We start from the raw sequence: 21,923 nt of genomic DNA, 5'->3' as shown, positions 1-21,923 counted from the left end.
CATCGGAAATGTGGGAACAGCATGTCCGCCTCTGAAATACCACACACACACACACACACACACACACACACACACGCACACAAATGATTCCTGATCACCCAGGAAGAAAAGCAGAAGCACATCATTTTTAACGTCTCTTGCCAACGGTGCTGCTCCTAAAGGAAACTAGAATCTTGTGACTCCATGACTGACCGGGATCCGAGGAGATGTAATTGAGAGCAGCCCAGGGGTCTCCTAGGATCCTTTCTGATCTACACACTGCCTTGTGCAGGTGTCACACTCTGGGATTGGATTAACTCACCATGCATTAAGGAAATGCTGCCAGAGACAGGACAATGGCCACCTCCTAGCGTCCAGCTCCGAGCTGCCTGAGCCACACCGGGAAAGTGGGGAACTAGGAACGCAGAGCGGTGGTTACTTTCAGAAATAAAATCCACAAAAAATTGCCAAGTTTGTTATGATTTTCATTCCAAAGCAATTCTTTGTTACTTTTTCAGGATGTGTGTGTGTGTGTGTGTGTGTGTGAAAATGTTATAGATAAATGCATGCACACACATGGCTGGAAAGTACGTGTGTAACAGTCACAACCTGTCAACACATTGCTACTACCCCCACCAGTGAGTGCTGCAGACCTGCCTTGGTTCTCCTGGTGCCCCCAAGCCCAGGGGCCTTCTATGCCAAAAGTCAACTCACGTAGAAGGGACTCAATTAGTGCACATCAAATATCCACCTAAACTCCATCCCCATCACCTGGGCTGCCCGCAGGCTGCATCTCACTGAAGAACATCGAGGAAACCCAGAGGCACGTGCCGTGCTGCCAAGGTGGCATTTCACTTTCTAACCCAGAACCTGGTTTCAAGGTGGGGGTTGGCCTTAACAAGACAAATTGGCCTGAGCAGCCTTCCCTCTGGCATCCCTTGGAGCTGTCATTCAAAACGCCTCTTTCTGACAACACCTCATTCACTGGTTCTGAATCTATGACTTTCATTTAATTATGGAAAAGTGACTGCTCTCCCTCACTGTCCCGGTAGGGACGTAGGGACCTGCCTCAAAAGGCGCTGTCTGCGACTGCCCCCTCCTCCGGGGTGGCATTTGGTGTTGGGTGCACACCGCTTTCAGGTAAGCACGACCCCGTTTGAATATTAATGGCGCCGGACTCTCGTCCTCAATTTTAATCTCAAAACAACACAACCATCCAAAGTGGCTGTAGAACAAACATGAAATTCACAGGAGTGAGGCGAGAGCTCAGTGCGCGGGGCCTGAAGACCGAGCGACTGTCCCTCTGCGGCCTCTGCGTGGACAGACGGCGCCCGGTGCAGGCTCTGCTGCTGGGCGTCGCTGCGTCCACCCGCCGCGCCTCCCGCACCCGCAATCCCGGGGCGGATGTCTGTGCCTGCAGTCCTCAGAAGCCGCGCGTCTCACTCACATAACCAAAACCGATCAGCCGTGAAGATGCGCTTTCCTTTGGCAGACAGCTCCTGGAGCTTGAAATGGGGGAAGCGTCTGAGGAAACGCTCCCACGTGCACTCAGGAGCCTTCTCGTCTCCTGGCCTCTCCCCACCTCCACCCGTTCTCCCTGGTGTGAACACTCCCAACTAAAGGGTGCATGCTGGGCTTGAGGTGGCACAAAGCCAACGCAGACTCCTGGTCGGGGGCCTTCCTCTGAAGGCATGACCGGGAATCGACACCCAGCGCACGTCCACGGGACAATCCCTCGTGTGCTGCTTCAGTTACGACCCTCCTTTTAAGCTGGGATTTAGTAAATGCAGGAACCAGCTCCGCCCGTCATGGGGCCTCTGCCTGCAGACCCTGGAATACTGACCTTCACTAGGATTTTTCCCTTCAGACTCTGAGGGCTGGGGAGCTGCTTGCCCTCTCCAGGGTCTACGGACGACAGGTCCAGCCTGTCCTGGAAGATCCCCTTCAGGTACTGAGCGATCTTCCTCTGCTGCTGGATGCTGCAGTGGTTCTCAATGGACAAGATGACCGGGAACCTGGGGAGACAACAGCAGATTCCGAGGGTCAGAAGCAGGCCACCGAGGATCTCTGAAGATGATCCTGTATTCGTAGCACTCTCGATCCCAGCAACAGGGCCTGCCATAGCGGCGAGAATTAACATGCTTCTAAAATGGGGACGTTAGACACACGTTGAACAAATTCACTTTGCCAGGGACAGCTGATCAAAAGACCAACCCACACGGGGCAACTTGATCCAATATCCTGCAGCAGGCAAAGACCGGTGGGTAAGCCACGTATCTTTCAAAAGGAAAAAAAAGGTTTTCAGAAAAATGATAAGCTTAAGGGAGGAAAGGAAACTCTCACAAGGCAATTTTGTCTTATTTCTTCAAAAGTGTGGACTGAGCCATCATTACATATCATGAAATGCAGCTATTTCCTCTTAAAAAATATCATCAGTTCTCAGCTTGAAAATTACTATTGAGGATAAAATAAGGCAATAAAACTTTGTGTTTTAGACCTTGTGTCAGGCATCTCAAAACCCTTTTTATAGAATTATATATTGGTCTTTACTAAAACAGAAACGGGCTGGTATCATTCTCCGCCAGCAGAGAATGGTGCCTCTATGGATTCTCTACAGATGTGCAATCCGTGTATGGTGAAGACCCAAAGGCAGCCTGCGGGTGGGCGGCCACGGCAGCAGGGAACCGGGGCACACTGCCTAATTTCACTGCTCTCTCAACGTATTTTTCTGCAAAACGAGAAATTATTTTGAAGCTGGGTGCTGTGGCACACACCCGTAATCTCCCAGCAACTCTGGAGACAGAGGTGTCAAGCCTGGGCAATTTAAAATAAAAAATAAAAAGGGCTAGGGGTGCAGCTCAGTGACGAAGTGACCCTAGGTTCAATCCCCAGCACAACACAAAAAAATTGTTTTGAATTCAACTTTATCGATTCTTTTTATTGTTTTGCATCTGCTATCAGAAATATTAGCCAATATATATTTATTTCTAGAGCATTCCAGAAATGTTTTGGAAAAGAAAACAACAAACTAGGAACCCTGAGGTGTCTTGCATTCACAATAGGGAATTTAACAATAAAATTTTAAAGTATCAATCTGCTTATAAAAGGCCTGTGTCAGTTCATGCTTAGAATAAGGCTGTGCTTCTCGACAGGGGAAGGGATGATTTTGTGTCCCCTCCCATAAAGGACATTTGTCCATGTCTGGGGACATTTTTGTGGTCACAATTCAAAGGGCACCACTGGCGTTTCATGAGGAGAAGCCACCCTACAGTACCCAAGACAGGGCCTTATGACAAAAAATCACTCAGCAGAAACCCTGGTGGTGAGATGAGGCCACAGTTTAAGAAAGAAAAGGAAAGGACCTGAATTTTTAAATATACTAAATAAGAGTATTAATTGTTTTAATTTAAAGCACATTTCCTTCAAGAGTCCCCAAGCTTGCAGTAAGCAGTCGCGTGGCCAGGGGGTCTTCTAAGGGGCTCGGGAAGCATGCCTGGGAAAGACAGACCACGCCACTAGGACTATGCAAAGACCAGCCAGAGTTTACAGCTCAACATTCTTGCATGTAGAAGACACCATAAATGATGCAGCAGGAATCTCTTATTAGAATAGCATTTTAACCTCATGGCTAATTAGTGAGACCAAATATTAAAAAGTTTAAAGGCTACGAATTTGTAAAATATTAATTTTACGCAACTGTAATTTTAATTTGCTTCTTTAATTCCAAAACCCTTCCTCGTCTGTCTGGTATACGGCAGGTACCTGCTAGGCAACCAGGAATGGGTGGGAGGTGACGGAGACGCAGCGCCCTATCTCCATGAGTTCAGTCTCACAGGTTTAAAAGAGGGCAAGTCACCAACAATCGGGACGGGGTGTTAGGACACATGGCAGAAATACGCTCGGGGAGCTAAATACAGAGAAAAGAAAGGTTCAGTCATCTGGTGGGTCAGTAGCTTGCCAGAGGGACAGCGCTTAAGTGACCCCACAGGACAAGCAAGAATCCTACAGGTGGGCAGTGGGGAGGGGGGTCCAGGCAGAGGGCCCAGCACTGGCCGGGGTGGGAGCTGAGCACCAGGCCTGCAGGGAAGCAGAGGGCCGGTTCCTGGAGACACGGAGGGCAGGCAGGGGCTCTGTGCATGGTGAGGGGGCTTCTGAAGGACCTGCCGGTGGGAATCACAACACGGTGAGTGACCTCCGAAGGAAGAGAAGGCACCGGTGCAGGGGACAAGCCGGTGGCCAAGGTGACGAGATGGAGCACAGACGGCTGGGGAGCAGGACTGAGAGAGCTGGCCGTCCACAGGACTCTGGGTCCGGCTCAGGGAAAAAGGAGATGGAGCAGGAGCAGGAGGAGCTGCCCAGCCAGCGAGGGCCATGAGCCAAGATGCCCAAGACTCACCTTCTGCCCAGCGCGTGGCTTCTGCATGACAGGTGACTCCAACAGACATTCCCTACACATTTTTCCATATAACCCTGGCCTTGAAAAAGAGGTCTGGGCACATAATTAGAAAAATATCCAAAAGTAAGGCCAAGGGCAACACCTGAGGAGACAGTATTAAGGGAGCAGAGGACCAGAGGCCAAAACAGGAGGCAGCACCGGCGGCAGAGGAGAGGTGGCCATGGCATGGCCAAAGCTCACTCAGGGGAAACACCACTGTCCGACGACAGTGGGCTCCACAAGGCTCTCGGGCCCTGGGTAGTTCTGCAGACCTAGGTGATCCATAGTGTGATGTCACACCAAGAACACTGGTTACGCACAGTAACTGGTGTTTCCAGCCTCCACGGACCCCGGCACCCCGCCTGGGTCTAAAAATGTAGAGGCCACTCTTTGCGAGAATACATCAAGGAGGCCAGGAGAGAGGGACTGGGGAGGAGTTGGGGAGCACAGGGAAGCGGAGGCTGAACCCTGTCATCTGCTGGTGCCACTGTGGGGGCAGTTGAGGGCCGGGCAGGCGAGGAGAGGCGGGCCAGGGCAGGCTCCTTGGCCTGCAGGACTTACTCGTTCTTCACAAAGGCGTGCTTGTTGATGGTCTCCACGACGTCCCGGAAGAGGATCTTGGAAGTCAGAGTGTAGCCATGATGCACCACCGGCTCTCCATCCGGGCCGTCCCAGCAGTCCACTGCCCAAAACAGAAGCTCGTCAACAATACGGCGTCTCTGGCACCTACTGACACTTCTGGAAACACCAGACATGTTTCCAGTTTGTCATCCGAAATCATGCCCACTGCCAGCAGAGCTAGGATTTCAGACAGAAAGACGGGTGTTCTGGTATAGTCATCAGGACAAAGAATGAAAGATAATACGTGGTTCGGGTGTTTGTGCTCATAGTTTACAAAGATATACTCCTGCGCAGTCCAGCATTTACCAAAAAGTCTGTGAGCGGGGAATGTGAATCCTTCCAAGTGTTTCCCAAGATGTGAGCATTCCTAGAAATGTTCGCGTTCCTTCTGCAGGTTTCTAAGGTATGGCGCGGCATCTCTCGAATCACCAACAGGCTGTGTCAAGCTCGCTCACGCAGACCCACTGTTTCCATTGGAATGATTCCCGTTTTATTAATCGTATAGAAATAAAAACTAGCATTGACGTCCTGAGTGCAAATCCCCAGGTTCTGCCCAAATCTGTGTTCAAGCGTTGGAATCTTGCAAAACAGAAACAGCGGCTGCGCTTGCTGGCAATGACCACGTCCCTGTAAGGTGGTTGCGATGCCACAGGCACAGGGTAACTTACAGCCTTGACGCTACTCCTGTGCTGCACCTGGAGGACCATGCGGGGTCCCAGGAGGAACCAGCTCCCTGACCTGGTCGCTTCCTGTGCTTCCCTCCTGCCCCTGGGCTCTGATTACACACAGCACGTCGCTCCTTGCTCAAAAGCCACCTTTGCACCTTGCACAGCATCCAGGAGGTGGTTTGGAACAAAACGCCGTGCACTAGTGAACGTCCCACGGCAGCTCTAGCTGCTGGCCCCTCGGGCCGTACATCACGTGCCAGAGGCTTCCAGGCACTGGCTAGCCCATGTCCTCGGTCACCCAGCCTAGCACAGCGCAGCCCTGGCCTCCCCGCCCGTCCTTGTGTGGCCAATGAGACACGGACAGAAAGGACAAACCACTTTAGGTTCTGGTCAAGGGAAACCTCCTTCCACAGCCACATCCCCTTTCCTCTGATGTGACTTCGCGTCGTGTGCGCCCATGGAGGATCTGAATCCTAAATCACCGCCTGAAGACTCGAGCCTGCTCCGGACCCACATACACGGGAAATATCCTCAGCGGGTGACGGAGCAGACTGAGCTCTAAAAGAGCTGCCTCTGCATCTCAGGTCCCGTCTCATGAGCACCCTGACTTCTCCGGTTCCCGAACGCACAGCCACTCCCTGATAGTCCCGCGAATCCCCCCACATAATCCCACCTCCACGCCTCTATGGTCAGCCATAGCCCCTTTGGCTCGGCTTATCCAAACGCAGTCAAGGCTGAGCTAGGCCTCCCGCCGAGCCCCGCCAGGCCTCCAGACCCTTCCTTATGGCCACAGGTCACAGAGACAGACACCAAGAGCCCAGCAGGCAACAGGACCTGGACAGCAGCCCGACAGGAACCAGGCCTGCACGAGGACACAGGTAACCGTGCTCGCCATCCATCAGTGCATGGTAGGCTAAGAATCCTAGTTAGCAGAGCTGATAAAAGTACAAAGTCCAGATCTTACTGCTACGAAATCTCACAATATTTAAATATCGGCAATTAAAACACTTTTAAAAATACAGCATGGACCAAACACACACAGTTCCCCGAGCTGGGTCTGGCTAAGGAAATGGCACCCAGACACTCCCTCCTTAGGACCACGCAGGTCAGCACCACCTGTCCCCCATTCTAGCAGAACCTACCCGACCCGTGAGTCTACTTGCCCAGGAGGCGACAGCTCCACTTCCTTACATGGGATTCACAATGCTCACTGTGACCCTGAGGTGACGGCGATGCTCACCCTAGGTGTCAGCTGTACTGGTCCAGGATGGTCACTGTCAGGTCAAAGACCAGTCTAGACACTGTTGTGAAGATACGCGTGGGTGTGATGGACGCTGAACCAGCAGACTCGGGGTGAAGCCAATGATCCTGCATGCCGAGGGGGCCTTCCCCAGTCAGCTGAGGCCTTCAGAGCAAACAGCATGTCCCACAAATGGAGGAATCCTCCTCGTGCTGCAGCACAGAAACCCTACCCACGTCCCCAGCCTGCTGCGCTTTGGAATTCACCACCACAACGACCAGCCAACCGCAACCCGCCTCGGGCCTGCCAGTCAGTCACCCAGGCTTCATTCTGCCAATACCCACCGTCGTGGGAGCCAACCTCCAAAATCCAGTCAGCCAATCCCAATCCCAACCTCTTTCTCCAAACCTCATGTTGGTCTTGCTTCTCGGGGCAACACTAGCAGGTACCCATGTGAACCCACTGAACATGGGCTGGTCAAGTGTCTCCCCGGGTGGAAAAAACTGGAAAAAGTAAAAGGAGACAGAACTTTCGAGGTCAGTGTCACAGGGTTCCTGGGAGCAGAATTCAAGGATAAAGAGGCTGTGGGGAAGAACACCGTCCTGTCTCCTGCTGCCACGCTGCTGCTGGGGCCTGGGAATGCACCCAAGGCAGAAGGCTGACTTACGACTCCTTATGTGCTGGGGATTCTCTCATTTGTCTCTGGACATGGACATGGAAAGACAGAAGTTTCAAAAATACAGTCACGTGACACACAATGGTGTCTCATCAATAGCAGACCAGCACACAATGGTGGTCCAGTAAGAGTACGGAAAAGTTCCAAAGTCCCCCACGAACCAGCGAGTGCTGTGCTGCATGGCAGCAGCCTCCAACGTCAGTGTCTACTGTGTGTCTTCAGGGCGGATCAACTCCACCCGGGCCTGTGTGTTATCAGGTGCCACAGCACATTTCCCAGAACCTGTCCCCTTGCTAGGTGATGCACGACAGTAAATGACTGCAACAACTTTCTCCATGACGTACAGTCCCAGCTCGGAAGGAGCAGTGCGACAGGGTCCCTCAAAAATAACCTCGTACCTTTCCAGGGGCACGTCAAAGCAACGCCTGGCCTGCTTCCCACACCCACGCCAGAGAGCTTTCAAAACCACCCCCGTCAGCAGAGAGGGAGTGCTGGCTGGCACCTATCACTCGGGCAGAATATCCCTGGTCGCAGTGGCGGCCTCTTCCACTGTGTCCTGACGTCACCACCCGTCAGTCAGGGAAGAGGGTGACACTCCCCAGCAGCAGTCTGACCTCCTGGCCTTCACAAGTGCCAGTGGCCACCAGTGTGTGGCAAGGGTGAAGGCCGCAGTGGGGACACCCTCTGCCCCATCCCCCACAAAAGGCAGCCAGGGGTCATTTTCAGTCAGGCTACCCGCTCCTGGCCCCAGAGACACTGGACAGAGAACTGGTGGTTCTGGAAGCCGACCCACTCACCCCACGGCTTGGCACAATGGAACTGACAGACGCTCTGTCCTGGTAGGGCTCCCAGAGATAAGGGGAGGGCGGTAAACCGATTACGGCAGCAACGCCACACAGGGCACAGGTTGGGAATCAATCCTTGACAGCGCACCCCCGTTCACCAGGCTGGAAAGCGAGGAAGGGAAGGCGGAGCCGGGAAGGCCAACCGTGGGATTTGCGACAAGCCCACCTACCCACAGGCTTACCCGTCTTCCCGAAGCCCCTGAGAACCCTGGTGCCACTGAGGTCACCAGAAACCAGCATCACTGAAACAGAAGCTCCAAAGCTTCAAGTACAGCACCAGGAAGAGCCCCTTCAGGTACAGCACCAGGAAGAGCCCCTTCAGGTACAGCACCAGGAGGAGTCCCTTCAGGTACAGCACCAGGAAGAGCCCCTTCAGGTCACAGCACCAGGTGGAGCCCCTTCAGGTACAGTACCAGGAGGAGCCCCTTCAGGTACAGCACCAGGAGGAGCCCCTTCAGGTCACAGCACCAGGTGGAGCCCCTTCAGGTACAGCACCAGGAGGAGCCCCTTCAGGTCACAGCACCAGGAGGAGCCCCTTCAGGTCACAGCACCAGGAACGGCCCCTTCAGGTACAGCACGAGGAGGAGCCCCTTCAGGTCACAGCACCAGGAAGAGCCCCTTCAGGTACAGCATGAGGAGGAGCCCCTTCAGGTCACAGCACCAGGTGGAGCCCCTTCAGGTACAGCACCAGGAAGAGCCCCTTCAGGTCACAGCACCAGGTGGAGCCCCTTCAGGTACAGCACCAGGAAGAGCCCCTTCAGGTACAGCACCAGGAGGAGCCCCTTCACGTTCAGCACCAGGAAGAGTCCCTTCAGGTCACAGCATCAGGAGGAGCCCCTTCAGGTACAGCACCAGGAGGAGACCCTTCAGGTACAGCACCAGGAAGAGCCCCTTCAGGTCACAGCACCAGGAGGAGCCCCTTCAGGTCACAGCACCAGGAGGAGCCCCTTCAGGTCACAGCACCAGGAGGAGCCCCTTCAGGTCACAGCACCAGGAGGAGCCCCTTCAGTTCACAGCACCTGGAGGAGCCCCTTCAGGTACAGCACCAGGAGGAGCCCCTTCAGGTCACAGCACCAGGAACGGCCCCTTCAGGTACAGCACGAGGAGGAGCCCCTTCAGGTCACAGCACCAGGAAGAGCCCCTTCAGGTACAGCACCAGGAAGAGCCCCTTCAGGTACAGCACCAGGAGGAGCCCCTTCAGGTCACAGCACCAGGAAGAGCCCCTTCAGGTCACAGCACCAGGAGGAGCCCCTTCAGGTACAGCACCAGGAAGAGCCCCTTCAGGTCACAGCACCAGGAAGAGCCCCTTCAGGTCACAGCACCAGGAAGAGCCCCTTCAGGTCACAGCACCAGGAAGAGCCCCTTCAGGTACAGCACCAGGAGGAGCCCCTTCAGGTCACAGCACCAGGTGGAGCCCCTTCAGGTACAGCACCAGGAGGAGCCCCTTCAGGTCACAGCACCAGGAGGAGCCACATCAGGTCACAGCACCAGGAAGAGCCCCTTCAGGTCACAGCACCAGGAAGAGCCCCTTCAGGTCACAGCACCAGGTGGAGCCCCTTCAGGTACAGCACCAGGAGGAGCCCCTTCAGGTCACAGCACCAGGAAGAGCCCCTTCAGGTACAGCACCAGGAAGAGCCCCTTCAGGTACAGCACCAGGAGGAGCCCCTTCAGGTCACAGCACCAGGAAGAGCCCCTTCAGGTCACAGCACCAGGAGGAGCCCCTTCACGTTCAGCACCAGGAGGAACCCCTTCAGGTACAGCACCAGGAGGAGCCCCTTCAGGTCACAGCACCAGGTGGAGCCCCTTCAGGTACAGCACCAGGAGGAGCCCCTTCAGGTCACAGCACCAGGAGGAGCCACATCAGGTCACAGCACCAGGAAGAGCCCCTTCAGGTCACAGCACCAGGAGGAGCCCCTTCAGGTCACAGCACCAGGAGGAGCCCCTTCAGGTCACAGCACCAGGAAGAGCCCCTTCAGGTCACAGCACCAGGAAGAGCCCCTTCAGGTCACAGCACCAGGAAGAGCCCCTTCAGGTACAGCACCAGGAGGAGCCCCTTCAGGTCACAGCACCAGGAAGAGCCCCTTCACGTTCAGCACCAGGAGGAACCCCTTCAGGTACAGCACCAGGAGGAGCCCCTTCAGGTCACAGCACCAGGAAGAGCCCCTTCAGGTTCAGCATCAGGAAGAGCCCCTTCAGGTCACAGCACCAGGAAGAGTCCCTTCAGGTACAGCACCAGGAAGAGCCCCTTCAGGTCACAGCACCAGGAAGAGTCCCTTCAGGTACAGCACCAGGAAGAGCCCCTTCAGGTACAGCACCAGGAAGAGCCCTTCAGGTTCAGCATCAGGAAGAGCCCCTTCAGGTCACAGCACCAGGAAGAGTCCCTTCAGGTACAGCACCATGAAGAGCCCCTTCAGGTCACAGCACCAGGAAGAGTCCCTTCAGGTACAGCACCAGGAAGAGCCCCTTCAGGTCACAGCACCAGGAAGAGCCCCTTCAGGTACAGCACCAGGAAGAGCCCCTTCAGGTACAGCACCAGGAAGAGCCCCTTCAGGTACAGCACCAGGAGGAGCCCCTTCAGGTCACAGCACCAGGAAGAGCCCCTTCACGTTCAGCACCAGGAGGAACCCCTTCAGGTACAACACCAGGAGGAGCCCCTTCAGGTCACAGCATCAGGAAGAGCCCCTTCAGGTTCAGCATCAGGAAGAGCCCCTTCAGGTCACAGCACCAGGAAGAGTCCCTTCAGGTACAGCACCATGAAGAGTCCCTTAAGGTACAGCACCCGGAAGAGCCCCTTCAGGTCACAGCACCAGGAAGAGTCCCTTCAGGTACAGCACCAGGAAGAGCCCCTTCAGGTACAGCACCAGGAAGAGCCCCTTCAGGTTCAGCATCAGGAACCATCGCTCCCTGTTGTCTCTATTACACTCTGCAAAAGGTGCTTCAGAGAAAATACCGGTGGGACCTGGAATTTTCAGTCTTGAAAACAGACTTGTATGAACCAGGCTTCTTTAAACCCTAGCTATAGCCGTTTAACCTTCAAAACCACTTCAGATCTGAGGCAGATAAAGTGTCCCTAGGTGTAAAATACACTGATGTCCCCCCACCCAAGTGCCAAGTGAGAACTGAGAGTTTCTGAATGCGGGCTCATGGAAATTGTAGGGAAACCACAAGAGATCATGTGGCCAAGTTTCCGGTCTGGGGGATGTCTAGGTATGCAGGCGAGGCTGAGTCAGGACAGGGCCAGCTCCCCTCCTGTGTCATGCTCTGCCCTCTAGGGCCCTCAGTCTGGCCAGGTCACCCAGGGCTTGCTCCTCCATGAGGTGCACAGGCCCCCTGGGGAACAGAAGAATTGGGAGTCCCAGCAACCTGGGTTCGAACCCCAGCTTCCAGGCCACAGGGGCCTGAGTGAGACTCCCTGGGTTGAGGTTTCCCCTTGAGACCTGATTCCGTGCCCCTGGGGGGTGTTTCAGGAAGTCGGTGGGAACGTACGCAAGGCACTGAGCCAGGACCCAGCCCAAGAGGGACTGAACGGGAGAGCTCCCCTTTCCCTGCCACAGGACATTCAGATCTACGGTGACAACCGCAGTGTCCCACAGGGAACAGACCAGGCACAACGCCGGCGAAGTCTCCCAAAAAAACGTAATTCTTCTCCTCAACGAAAACCTCCCAGGATAGTAGTTCGGCTTTCACTGTCCTTCTACCAATTATCCTGATAGGAAGCACTGCTCTGTACCCGGTACTGGAGGCGGGTGGGCTGTGCAGTGCAGGCTGGAGAGGGACACAGAGCACACGGGCCATCACATGTCCTTTAAAACTGCCCCACAGCCAGGCGCAATGGTATGTACCTGTAATCCTAGCATCTTGGGAGGCTGAGGTAGGAGGATCACAAATTCGAAGCCAGCCTCAGCAACTTAGTGAGGCCCTAGGCAGGTCAGCAAGACCCTGTCTATAAATAAAATATTTTAAAGGGCTGGGATGTGCCTCAGTGGCTAAGTGCCCCTGGGTTCATCCCTGGTACCAAAACCAAAACAAAAAACCTGCCCCACAGCTGTGCATGACCTCGGTCTCTTCTTTTGTCTCAGGAGGAAAGAAGGCCAAGACAGGCCCATGTCCAGCGTCCTCTCACATGATGTCCACAGTCCCCCTCTTAACACCAGTATGAAAACCCATCTGGAACTTATCGTAAATTGAATGATCAGATAACTCTCCTTCCTCAACACCCCAACCGGAGCTGAGGGATCAGCAGTTTTGATGTGGAGTAAGCAGCTGACCATAGGAACGTGGTCAGACTCAAGTGGGACTCAGGTCTGGACGGGTAAGAGAAGCACAAACAAGACAGGTATCCAAAGGACCTGCAAACCAAGGAAACGGAGCAGAGGATGCGGGCCAGCAAGCTGGCCAGTCACCCAGAGTCCACCACTGCCTCCTGGAGTCGCTGGAGTCGTTTCCCAGATTGGCTCCGAGAAATGGCACAATGTCAAGTGGTGGACATCCGTCCATGTGAACCCAGTGGGCCGTGTGCCCGGGACACCTCCACGCCTGTCAAACGAGAACCTCACCACAGGCTGGCCAGCCCACGTGAACACCTGGCTGAGAGCGAAGGTCGCCTGGAGACCCTCTGCTGTTGAAAGGCCCCTCCTCCTACTCACGTTCCATCAGCATCTTCCCCTTTCAGTCACTCAGTGACTGTCCGTCACTGCCCTCACTCAGCATTTCCTGCAACTACTGCAACAGCACAGTCGGTGGCCCCATCCTCCAGAGCGCTCATTGTGCAGGGGACCTGGTGGTTCTGTGTGCATAGTCTGAAATGCCTGCCATGCTTTTAAAGACGCTGATTCACCCACAGCATTACTGTCACCTTCGCAGCAGAAATTCCTCAAGACGGCAACTGTGTGACAAAGATGGCAGGAGGGCTCCCTGCCTTCTCCTTTCCCACACGGTTCCTACAGGACAACCAGCTGTCCTGCACCGGCACCTCCACCCCAAAGCACAGCCCTGGGCTCCACGGCTCCTGGGTCACCTCCTCCCCTACAGACCCTTCAGGATTCTCCCTCCATCATCAGGTCCCAGTGAGCCGCCAGCTGACCTTGGTGCACAGCCGCCTCTCGCGTGAACCCCAGAAGCAGACGCATCCTCAGGCCCTTGCTGTTACCGGAAAACAACTGATTCAAGTTCACAAAGACCTCCTCTCCCAAAGATCACTCTGTCCAATGCTGCCGCTCCAGGTCTTTCAAGTACCTTTCCTACAGCATGCTTTTTGTACGGAAGCATCTGGTTTTTACCACCAACCTACCGTCAGCATCCCTGTGCCTTAAGTCCATGTGGCAGCCCCTCAACCCTTGATGGGGACCCTCAAGCCAAGCACCCTCACCCTGCTCTGCTCGAGTCAAGCTCGCCCGCGGCTCCTGACATGGCCAGTGCTGACAGCAACGTCTCCATACAATGGCGACTCTTTTGGGGTCGGTTCCCCTTGTCTATTTCTTTGAGCTTCCTAGTCTCCTGATCTCATCTGGCGGCTCCTTATTCACTTCACTTCTTTTCCTAGACCTTGACCCCTGCCAATTGCTCACAAGAGGCCTCCCGGCTACCTTGATGGAACCTCACATGACCTAGAACCCAGAGCCTGCGACCATATCAATCACCTGCCTTCACTGTTCCCACGCCTGAGCAGGCGAGTGCCCTCGGTTCTGGTGGACACCCAAGCATTCAGATTTCTATCGCTGGAGACTGCCTCTGCACTGGGCAGGCCTCACCCAGCTGATCTTGCCCAGCGCCTGAGGACAGTTTCAGAAGCTCTCTGTTCTGAAGCCCCCTGGCCAATCCTGTCCACTTTACCCTGAGTGGGCGAGGCTTTCTCCCGCTTCCTGAGACCACAGAGGCCATCAGACACAAGGTGCTCCTGATTTATCACCTAACTGCACCTGGAGGAAACCTGAGTCTCTCCCCCTCCTGACTGAAAGGTAAGAATCTGGAGAGGGCTGAGTTAAAACCACTTTCCAGCCAGACGGTGGAGCTTCTGAGCTGGGCGCCATGCTGGGCCCCTATGATCCCAGCCACCTGGGCACGGAGGGAGAAGGTTCACAGGTTTGTGGCCAGCCTCCTGTGGTGGGGAGGTCCTGTGGTGGGGAGGCCCCCTGGTGGGGAGGTCCTTAGAGAACCCTGTCTCAAAGTACAATTAAAAAGGGCTGGGGATGTGGCTCAGTGGTTGAGCTCCTGGGTCAGGTCCCCAGTTACACCAAAAAAGTTTAAAAAGAGAGAGGAACAGCCTCCCAGTGAACAGATCAACAGCTCCAACAGGCGTGAGGACATGCAGCCTGATGGCCTGACCAGAGGATGTTGACCTCCAGGGGGCACTGCCCACCAGGGGGCGCTCCCCACCACAGGACCTCCCCTCCAGAGGGCCCTGCCCATTACAGGACCTCCCCACCAGGGGACACTCCCCACCACAGGACCTCCCCACCAGGGGGCGCTCCCCACCACAGGACCTCCCCACCACAGGACCTCCCCACCACAGGACCTCCCCACCACAGGGCCTCCCCACCAGAGGGCGCAGCCCACACAGGACCTCCCCACCAGGGGACGCTCCCCACCACAGGACCTCCCCACCAGGGGGCACTCCCCACCACAGGACCTCTCCACCAGAGGGCGCTGCCCACCACAGGACCTCCCCACCAGGGGGCGCTCCCCACCACAGGACCTCCCCACCACAGGACCTCCCCACCACAGGACCTCCCCACCAGAGGGCACTGCCCACCACGGGACCTCCCCACCAGGGGACCTCCCCACCACAGGACCTCCCCACCAGAGGGCACTGCCCACCACAGGACCTCCCCACCAGGGGGCACTCCCCACCACAGGACCTCCCCACCACAGGACCTCCCCACCAGGGGACGCTCCCCACCAGGCAACCTCCCCACCAGAGGGCGCTGCCCACCACAGGACCTCCCCACCAGGGGGCGCTCCCCACCACAGGACCTCCCCACCACAGGACCTCCCCACCAGGGGACGCTCCCCACCAGGGGACCTCCCCACCAAAGGGCACTGCCCACCACAGGACCTCCCCACCACAGGACCTCCCCACCAGGGGGCGCTGCCCAGCAGATGCAGCGGCCTGCGAGCACCTACCCTCCACGCAGCGGCAGCCCTCCTGCAGCACCCGTGCGTACATGTCCACCTTGGACTGGGACAGCAGCTGGTCGCCAGTCAGGTAGGTGTTGTGGGAAGAGGCGATGTAGTAGTTGCAGAGCGGCTGGTCCATGTCCTGATACACCTCGTGGTGCAGGGGGTTGAACACGTCGCAAGCAGGGCTGCGCATGAAGTTGGTGAAGCCTGCGGGGAGAGAGCGGGCGGGGCTGGCCTCGAGCAGATAACTCACCGCTCTGCTGCCAAGCACGGGGGCTGGAGGGCGCTCACGGGGGCACTGGAGGGCGCTCACAGGGGTGGAGGGCGCTCACGGGGGGCACTGGTGGATGCTCACAGGGGCACTGGAGGGCGCTCACAGGGGCGCTGGAGGGTGCTCACAGGGGTGTTGGAGGATGCTCACAGGGGTGGAGGGTGCTCACGGGGGTGTTGGAGGATGCTCACAGGGGTGAGGGGTGCTCACGGGGGTGTTGGAGGATGCTCACAGGGGTGGAGGGTGCTCACAGGGGCTGGAGGGCGCTCATGGGGGGGAGAAGGGGCTGGAGGGTGCTCACAGGGGTGTTGGAGGACGCTCACAGGGGTGGAGGGCGCTCACGGGGGTGTTGGAGGACGCTCACAGGGGTGGAGGGCGCTCACGGGGGTGTTGGAGGACGCTCACAGGGGTGGAGGGCGCTCACGGGGGTGTTGGAGGACGCTCACAGGGGTGGAGGGCGCTCACGGGGGTGTTGGAGGACGCTCACAGGGGTGGAGGGCGCTCACGGGGGTGTTGGAGGATGCTCACAGGGGTGGAGGGCACTCACGGGGGCTGGAGGGCGCTCATGGGGGGGGAGGGGGGCTGGAGGATGCTCACAGGGGTGGAGGGCGCTCACGGGGGGCACTGGTGGATGCTCACAGGGGCACTGGAGGGCACTCACGGGGGTGATGGAGGATGCTCACAGGGGTGGAGGGCGCTCACAGGGGTGCAGGGCGCTCACGGGGGCTGGAGGGCGCTCACGGGGGGGCGGGGCACTGGAGGACGCTCACAGGGGCACTGGAGGACACTCACAGGGGCTGGAGCAGCCTCGAGAGGGGACGGGCCTGAGGGATCTGCCCCAGCCACACAGAGTGCCCGAAATGGAAATGGGACTCTGGGGAGGGCAGAGGTTCAGCATCACCTAGAGGACTGCGGGGTGGGATTAGAGGCAGCAGCCCTTCCCCAGCCCATGGACGCCCAGGGGCCTTGGCTGACCAGCAACAGATGGGATAAGATGATCTGGAAAGCCATCAAGTGGCCTGTCCATGGCTGAATATGGCCAGGACTCAGGGAGTGACGGCTGGAGGACAGAACGGGTCTGGGAAGAGGCTGCTAGTGCCTGGCACACTCCGTGGCTCTGAGGCGAGCCCAAGGGCTCTGCGGACACTCCCGGCACTTTCCCACGACCTTCCAAAGCATGATATATGAGTGAATGCCCGAACAACACAGAAGGAGCCAAGTGGAACGATGATGAGGGTTAACTGGTTACAGTCTTTGAGAATCACTTGGTGAAATCAGATCTAAAAATCTTCTTAGACTTAGGACTAATGGTGTGTCTCCTGACTGCTGGTCCATCTCTCGCCCTCCTGACTGGAAGGTAAGAAGTCAGAGGGGCTGTGAGTTAAGAACAACTTTCCAGCTAGCTGGTGCTTGCCTATGATCCCAGCCACCAGGGAGGCCGGGGCAGGAGGATCACAGGTTGGAGGCCAGGCTGGGCAATTTAGCTAAGCCCCATCTTTTAAAGAAAGAAGTAAATGATCCCAAGAGCAAGGGAATCCAGGAGGTTGGCAATCAGATCTGGAAAGACCAGCCCCTCTAGATGCTCGAGGGGTGGCAGGGTCCCTGGTGGTCCCTGACTGGGATTATCTGCTCTGCTCGGGTGAGCCTCCTCTGGGTTCCCTCCAGAACTTACTTCCCCGTATATTTTAAATGCACGTGACTTCCGGATACATGTAGCTTATTTACACCATGTGTACAATTCTAGGAGCTCGATCCTGAGTGCACAACTGCAGGCAAAGTATTTGAGGGGGGCTCTCACTTCCCCTACTATAAAATGAGGGGGCTGTATGAGCAAGACCTGGGGTTCCAACAGCTTCTATACTGCCACCAGTCAGGAAAAGCAAGTCAGTTGCTAACATTCTGTAAAGAATTGTGTTTATTTTCAAGTCACTAGTTTTGTAGATTAACTTTTTTTTAGGGCCAAACTTCCCTTCACAAAATCACTGGGAATGAGACCATTTCCAAAAATCAGCCATTTGAGAAATGCCCAAATACGTCCTGGCACCCATCATACACAGTAGTGTCATGTAGGCTGCCTGACATGGCAGATGCTCACGGGCATTTGAAAGAGAAAGACCAATATCAGGGCAGCTGCTCTGCAGGAAAATAGGTGCTTTGTGGGGTTTATTTGAATTACTTGTAATTCCATTAATATCTCCCAATTTCTCTTCCAAAAAATTGTGCTGGAATTTAACTAAATAGATCGAATCAAGAAAGGAGAAAACAAGACAGTTGGTTGCTTTACCTTCTATGCCGAGAACATTTTTCGCCTTATTTTCTTCTGAAACTTCAAACTTCTTTATGATGTCAAGACAGTAGTCTGTGGTCACGTTGTTCATCTAAGCGAAACAGAAGGTTAGTGGTGTTCCTGCAACTGCCCAAGGCACGTCCTCCACTCTGCAAAGACGCGCCCCGATTCCTGCAGCTTTCTGGCTGCACTGCAGAGAGCGTAAATAAGCAGTGCTGAGTTCCTGGTGGGTCTGTTTGTTGTTGTTGTTGTCTTTGGAGAATGACTATGATCTCAACCATCCTGTGCATCTTTTGGATTTAATCAGTGAACACAAACCTTCCAATCATTAGATCAATGCTGTCCAGGAAGCAATAAAGTAAAATCAATAATCAATGCAAATCCACTGCCAAAATTCTACTCACTATACAGTAGCCATCTGCAACATTCACGGTTCTCACACCAACACTGAAGCTTGCTAACCATGAACACATGGAGCAAGGAAGCGGTCCTCTCCACAGCAGAGTGTGCTAGGTGAACACACCTGTACCTGTGTGTGCTGCTGTGTTACTCAGGAACACAAAGGTCAACACGAGAAAATAAAAATAAACACTAGAGGAGGCAGCCAGCCTAGGCGCCTGTGTTGGAATCGGGGGTGCATGTGATCAACGGTGACTTTACACCTGTCACTTACCCTCACAGGGCCAGCAGCAGGGCAGCAGTGAGGACTAAGGGAATTGACACAGGTGAACCGTGGTGTCCCCCCAGGAGGGCAGCGTGTGCTGCTATCACTGAGTCCCCCTCAAGGTCTCGGCATAAACATTCACACTGAGCATCAACAGAAAAAAGTAAAACTCTTCACGAATAACTTCTCTAAACAGAAACGTAAAGAATGTGACATTTGGCGGCTGGGGTGTGGCTCAGGGTCAGAACGTTTGCTCTGCAAGCTCAAAGCTCTCGGTTTGATCCCTAGCACTGCAAAAAATAAAAGATAATGTGGTGTTTTATTTAAAAAATACATTCAGCCTCACAACCTAATGCTGACATTTGAAAATGCTAATGAATAATGATAGAAGAAGCTAATCTTGTGAGCCAGTATTTCACATTATTTCAATTATATTTCTCATTATCACTAAGGTTCAATACTTATGTTGTAGTGAAATCTAATTTTTCCTAAATAGTCTAATAGCACTGAAGCTTTTCACAGGGGAAAGAAGCTGTCACGTGGCTCGAGTTTCCCAGGTTGAAAGAGAACACAGCATCTTTCCCCGCTTCAAGCAGAACGAAGGCAGATGAGCCCTTCGAGTGAAGTTTATGTTCACCACACTGCCAGATGTCACCTGAAAACACCATAAATAGTCGAAATTGCAGCACCTCCAAGGACCCTGCCGACCCAGCCGTGGCGAGCTGCGAGCCACAGAGACTTGGCAGGTGCCGTCTAAAAGAAAATCCACTTCTCACAAAAGAGAAAGAATCAAACTGATCTCTCCAGTGCCACGGGAAGTCTGAGTTCACCCCCTACGAAGCCGTGTGCTCAGGACCCGGGGGACATGAACTGGACTCTGGAGGACCACAGGAGCCCACGGGATCCAGGAGAGCCAACCACGCTGGGTTGCAGAAACCGCAGGCCAGCAGAGGATGTGCTACTAGCTGAAGAAACAAAGCAGAGCACGGGAGCAAAACACATCCCTCCTGAGAAAACACTAGCAAGCATTCCGTGAATTTCTGGACGCAGTAGAGGACATTCGAACATACTAAAGACAATTCTAATGAATTTCTAGCCAAACTCAAGCAGTAAGGATTGACACTTAGGGAAGACAGTAAACCATAACAGTGAGAGGTGGAGTGCGCCCCACTCTGCTCCCATCCCCTCCATCCCCGTCTCCTTGGATTAGCACCTCAGCAGCACAATCCCGCCATCCGCGCACTGGAGCATCCTGGCCCTCTGGAGCTGGAACCAAGTCTTCGGAGGTCGGAGGCCACTGGCCTCTCACCTTGCCTCCCACCTGGAGTAGACTGGTGGGGTGACAGAGACCCGGCCTCTGCACTGGCCCCATGTCCTATGGTGCTCACTTGGAAGTTTCCTACACTATTTAATATCCAAGCCACTGCTCTCTTTAGCAATTGGAGCTAAAAGAAGAGCTTAAGGTCAAGTGTGATCTTAGAGGCTTTTTCATTGACGCGATGCTATCAAGGCACTGAAGAGCTTTTACCCACACCATCCTCAATAGGTAGTTCCTGCAGTGGACTTATAAACTCAGTATTTATCCCCATCCAGACAGGAAAGCTGGTGCTGAGCAAGGCTGTCACCACCGCGTCACAGAACTGGGAGAGGCAGCCCAACACTCAAGTCTGGACCTGCTCGGCTTCAAGTCCAAAACTTTTCCCTTTTTTTATTATACCTATTTTGGTTGGATTTTTTCCTCTTCTTCTTCTTCTACTTTTGTTAAAAACATGAAATGCTTAATTTCAAAGATGACTGGTTTTTCAATATTGCTGAAATTCTCGCATCTTCCTCTCACGTTTGAAATCAGTTACTACAGCCGATGTGTTTCGTCACTCAAGACTGGTCTCAGCCCTCCTTTCCTTGTCCACTGTAGTTGTTTAATCTGGTCCACAAGAGACCACACCACTGGTCCTCTTGTTAAAGGTCGGAACACAGGATGGGCAAGGCATAGCACCCAACCGTGGACTGATAAAATATCCACATTCTGATGCTAATTTTTATCCCCAGGTTTCCTGTCAGTTTTCTGGCAAAATTTTCCCAGGGAATGCAAATTTTGATACAAATGTAATTGTTTACAGAGGACTAAACAATTATATTTCTCAAGGCTATTGTTCCCCAAACACATCAGACACAAAATGAAAACATAATTTGCAAAGAATTTTAATATCGCTAAACTTCCAAATTTATTTTTATCAAGGAAGCTTATCCATAATAAAATAGGTCAAAACTAAGATGCTTATGATCACAAGCAGAATCCCCCTTCTACTCCAGAATCACTGGCCAAGGCAACAAACCCACCTCTCTTTTAATTCTTCATGTTCCAAACTATTGCATTTATGCTATTTTCTTTTTTATACACTTTAAAACTTATCTGTTGGCATCTGGTTATGTTATATATTACATAAGATCTTCATCTGACATAAATAAGAAGATCCTTAGGGTCAGAAAACTTTCTCCCTCTGCCCGTCTTCCCAGTACATGTAGCATAATGTTTACTAAACAAAATAATCTGGGATCTGGATTATTCCAAATGTCGATGTGCTGAGTCTGTGTGCACGATGACTGTTTCTGCTTTCTTATAAAAAATTTTTTTTAAATTTGTTAACTGCTATGATTCCTATTCATTTGGCTAAATTATTTATTCTTTTTTTTTTTTTTTTTTTTTTTTTTTTTTTTTGGCGGTGCTGGGGATCGAACCCAGGGCTTTGTGCTTGACAGGCAAGCACTCTGCCAACTGAGCTTTCTCCCCGGCCCTTTATTCATTTATTTGAAGAGCTGGAGACCGAATCCCAGACTTAGCACATGCTGGGTAAACACTGTACCACTGAGCTTCCATCGCAGCCTGCATTGGGATAATTTTTAATGCATCTATCACAAATTCCTCCAGATGATTCTGATGGTCTCTCAGTACTTTTTCCCATATTACCAAAGGCAGCAGATGATCCTTGAATTCCTTTTTCCCCTGGTAAAGGTCCCCTTCTTCCAGCTGGTTGCATTCCAGAGCTCTACCCAGCTCCGTGCTGACTCTATTCTGCACTGCACTCCTGTAGGAGAGCGCTCGGCAGGTAAATTAACA

General features: G+C 53.9%; 1 protein-coding gene across 3 annotated transcripts in view; it reads right to left on the bottom strand.

Moving 5' to 3' along the window:
* The window catches only part of PLCH1 (phospholipase C eta 1), a 169,490-nt gene that overhangs the window by 43,315 nt on the left and 104,252 nt on the right, over positions 1-21,923 (bottom strand). For all 3 annotated transcript variants that reach the window (XM_079156055.1, XM_079156053.1, XM_079156054.1), the window contains 4 exons: positions 18,139-18,232; positions 15,587-15,790; positions 4,976-5,096; positions 1,823-1,994 (listed from right to left, as the gene is read on the bottom strand). In XM_079156055.1, coding sequence (XP_079012181.1) covers positions 1,823-1,994; positions 4,976-5,096; positions 15,587-15,790; positions 18,139-18,232 — 591 coding nt within the window. The remainder of the gene's footprint in view (positions 1-1,822; positions 1,995-4,975; positions 5,097-15,586; positions 15,791-18,138; positions 18,233-21,923) is intronic.

The sequence above is a fragment of the Sciurus vulgaris genome (genome assembly GCF_902686455.1).
Source record: "Sciurus vulgaris genome assembly, chromosome: 10".
Taxonomy (NCBI): Eukaryota; Metazoa; Chordata; class Mammalia; order Rodentia; family Sciuridae; genus Sciurus; species Sciurus vulgaris.
The sequence above is the reverse complement of the archived record's forward strand: the minus strand, read 5'-3'. Positions and strand labels throughout refer to the sequence as shown.